The sequence below is a fragment of the Bison bison genome, unplaced genomic scaffold (assembly GCF_000754665.1).
Source record: "Bison bison bison isolate TAMUID 2011002044 unplaced genomic scaffold, Bison_UMD1.0 scf7180017864182, whole genome shotgun sequence".
NCBI lineage: Eukaryota > Metazoa > Chordata > Mammalia > Artiodactyla > Bovidae > Bison > Bison bison.
In genome coordinates this window covers 41,113-44,580 of record NW_011494754.1, presented here as the reverse complement: position 1 = coordinate 44,580, position 3,468 = coordinate 41,113, and the positions used below count along the sequence as shown (strand labels likewise).

Here is a 3,468-nt window from a genome sequence, read left to right as displayed (position 1 = left end):
AACAGTTAGAACTGGACATGGAACAGACTGGTTCCAAATAGGAAAAGGAGTACGTCAAGGCTGTATATTGTCACCCTGTTTATTTAACTTCTATGCAGAGTACATCATGAGAAACGCTGGACTGGAAGAAGCACAAGCTGGAATCAAGATTGCTGGGAGAAATATCAATAACCTCAGATATGCAGATAACACCACCCTTATGGCAGAAAGTGAAGAGGAACTCAAAAGCCTCTTGATGAAAGTGAAAGTGGAGAGTGAAAAAGTTGGCTTAAAGCTCAACATTCAGAAAACAAAGATCATGGCATCCGGTCCCACCAATTCATGGGAAATAGATGGGGAAACAGTGGAAACAGTGTCAGACTTTATTTTTTAGGGCTCCAAAATCACTGCAGATGGTGACTGCAGCCATGAAATTAAAAGACGCTTACTCTTTGGAAGGAAAGTTATGACCAACCTAGACAGCATATTCAAAAGCAGAGACATTACTTTGCCAACAAAGGCTCGTCTAGTCAAGGCTATGGTTTTTCCTGTGGTCATGTATGGATGTGAGAGTTGGACTGTGAAGACGGCTGAGCGCCGAAGAATTGATGCTTTTGAACTGTGGTGTTGGAGAAGACTCTTGAGAGTCCCTTGGACTGCAAGGAGATCCAACCAGTCCATCTTGAAGGAGATCAGCCCTGGGATTTCTTTGGAGGAAATGATGCTGAAGCTGAAACTCCAGTACTTTGGCCACCTGATGCGAAGAGTTGACTCATTGGAAAAGACTGATGCTGGGAGGGATTGGGGGCAGGAGGAGAAGGGGACGACAGAGGATGAAATGGCTGGATGGCATCACTGACTCGATGGACGTGAGTCTGAGTGAACTCTGGGAGTTGGTGATGGACAGGGAGGCCTAGCATGCTGCGATTCATGGGGTCACAAAGAGTCGGACATGACTGAGCGACTGATCTGATCTGATCTGATCTGAATGGTCTAGTGGTTTTCTCCACTTTCTTCAATTTCAGTCTGAATTTGGCAATAAGGAGGTCATGATCTGAGCCACAGTCAGCTCCCTGTCTTGTTTTTGCTGACTGTGTAGAGCTTCTCCATCTTTGGCTGCAAAGGATATAATCAATGTGATTTCGGTGTCAACCATGTGGTGATGTCCATGTGTAGAGTCTTCTCTTGTGTTGTTGAAAGAGGGTGTTTGCTATGACCAGTGTGTTCTCTTGGCAGAACTCTATTATCCTTTGCCCTGCTTCATTCTGTACTCCAAGGCCAAATTTACCTGTTACTCCAGGTGTTTCTTGACTTCTTACTTTTGCATTGCAGTCCCCTATAATGAAAAGGACATCTGTTTTGGGTGTTAGTTCTAGAAAGCCTTGTAGGTCTTCATAGAACTGTTTACCTTCTTCAGCGTTACTGGTCGGGGCATAGACTTGGATTACTGTGATATTGAATGGTTTGCCTTGGAAATGAACACGGATCATTCTGTCGTTTTTGAGATTGCATCCAAGTACTGCATTTCGGACTCTTTTGTTGACTATGATGGCTACTGAAATTTCTTCTAAGGGATTCTTGCCCACAGTAGTAGATATAATGGTCATCTTAGTTAAATTCACCCATTCCAGTCCATCTTAGCCTTGCTTCCAAGGCTCAGACAATTTTTCTCACATAGAGGCAGGAGATAGATGCCACCAGGCTGAGCAGTTGGAGTTTGTTCCCTGTGGAATATCCTTCAAGAGAGTAGAGTAGTTGCAGAAACAGAGACGAGTTGGGCCCTGCCTAGATAAAAGATAAAGATACCATATATTCCTCATTCTCCAGGTCAAGACCTTCCACCTACCTAGGCTCAGAAAGGCTACTCCGAGGTGAAATGGGGAAGGGACACCCCATAATAAGTTGATGGAGATCTCAATGTATACTGCTGGTTCAATTGAGGGAACTATATATATATATATCCATGGTGGTCACAAAGAGCAGGACATGACTTAGTGACTAAACAACAAGAGTTTAGCACTGACTTCTTAAATAAAAAGTTTGCACACATCGGGATGTGGAAGTTATGAAAGCAACTAACATAGGCCCAGATTGCAAAATACCAGATTGAGAGATTTAAGAATATCGGGGAGCGGGACTTCCCCACCTTTCCAGTGGTTAAGACGTAACAGTTCCACTGCAGAATTCTTGTTGGAGAATTGGATCCCACATCCTGTGAGGCAGCGGGCACAAAATTAAAATAAAGAAAAAGTGAAACAGAAATTAAAAAATAATAATAATACTGGGGAGAAAGTCAATCTCTGGAGCAAGAAGATGAAATTTCCTCAGGTAATTACAGTAGTACTCAAAAAGAAACATTTAACCAAAAATTAACCTTTTGGTTTTCCAAACACCTTTATGATATTGGAATTAAAATCCTCATCCTGCAAATGAAAAAGAAATTGAAAATGAGAAAATACCTGTCACAAACCTGATCCTAAACCTTAGAATGTGAAAAAGTAGCAAGTAATGAGGGCTCAGACAATAAGAGTCATGTCTCCAAGTAACGCACATCAGCGAGAAAACCTTGTTTCCCAATGTATATCAGCAATTTCCTTGCTCCCTAAGACCAGTTTACCACGATAATTATTTCACTATCATTTAAATTGTACAAAAATGCTTCCCAGGAATTCGTTCGCATTTCAGATATGCGTTTAAAGAATGAGGCAATATAAAATCTCGGTCAATGACTTAGCTTAAATATTCAAAATTGAAAACAGATGTTGCCTTAATAGGTACCTTCCCTTAATAAACAAAAGCATGTTTTTAAACGCCCTTAAACAGGACTCTTTCAGGTGAAATTCAGGGAATGAGCAAAGAAATTTTCTTTTCTCGACTCCGCCCCACAGACTCTCAGGCGTTTGTGGGCTGGGATAAATTAGGTTACGAATAAGCCCCTCCCCTACCCGCCTTTTTTTGTAGTTTTCAAATAGGTCCGCGACCGGACTATAAGAATTTCGCCCCATGTCATTTAAATTTGTGTATAGATTTCCTGACTTAGGCTTAACAATGTGTGGACGAGGTAAAGGTGGAAAAGGTCTTGGGAAAGGAGGCGCGAAGCGTCACCGTAAGGTTCTGCGGGATAACATTCAAGGTATTACTAAACCCGCGGATCCGCCGCTTGGCTCGTCGCGGTGGGGTCAAGCGCATCTCTGGCCTCATTTACGAGGAAACTCGCGGGGTGCTGAAAGTGTTCTTGGAAAACGTGATTCGGGACGCGGTCACCTACACCGAGCACGCCAAGCGAAAGACGGTGACGGCCATGGACGTCGTCTACGCGCTGAAACGTCAGGGACGCACTCTCTACGGATTTGGCGGCTAAGCCGGAACCCACAAATAAGGTTTCTGTGCCAGTTTACCAGGCCCTTTTCAGGGCCACCTATCTGTTCACTTGAAAGAGCTCTTCACTAAGCTGGTTTTGTTCTTTTTTTTTTTTTTTTTTTTTGGGGG

The 3,468-nt window shown here is 43.1% G+C and overlaps 1 protein-coding gene and 1 pseudogene across 1 annotated transcript in view; both read left to right on the top strand.

Moving 5' to 3' along the window:
* LOC104991136 overlaps positions 1–3,468 on the top strand; it is a 21,663-nt gene that overhangs the window by 12,129 nt on the left and 6,066 nt on the right. Inside the window, exon 2 of the mRNA XM_010843518.1 lies at positions 3,113–3,305. Within this exon, the coding sequence (XP_010841820.1) occupies positions 3,113–3,305 (193 nt within the window). The remainder of the gene's footprint in view (positions 1–3,112; positions 3,306–3,468) is intronic.
* On the top strand, positions 3,004–3,400 carry LOC104991074 (annotated as a pseudogene).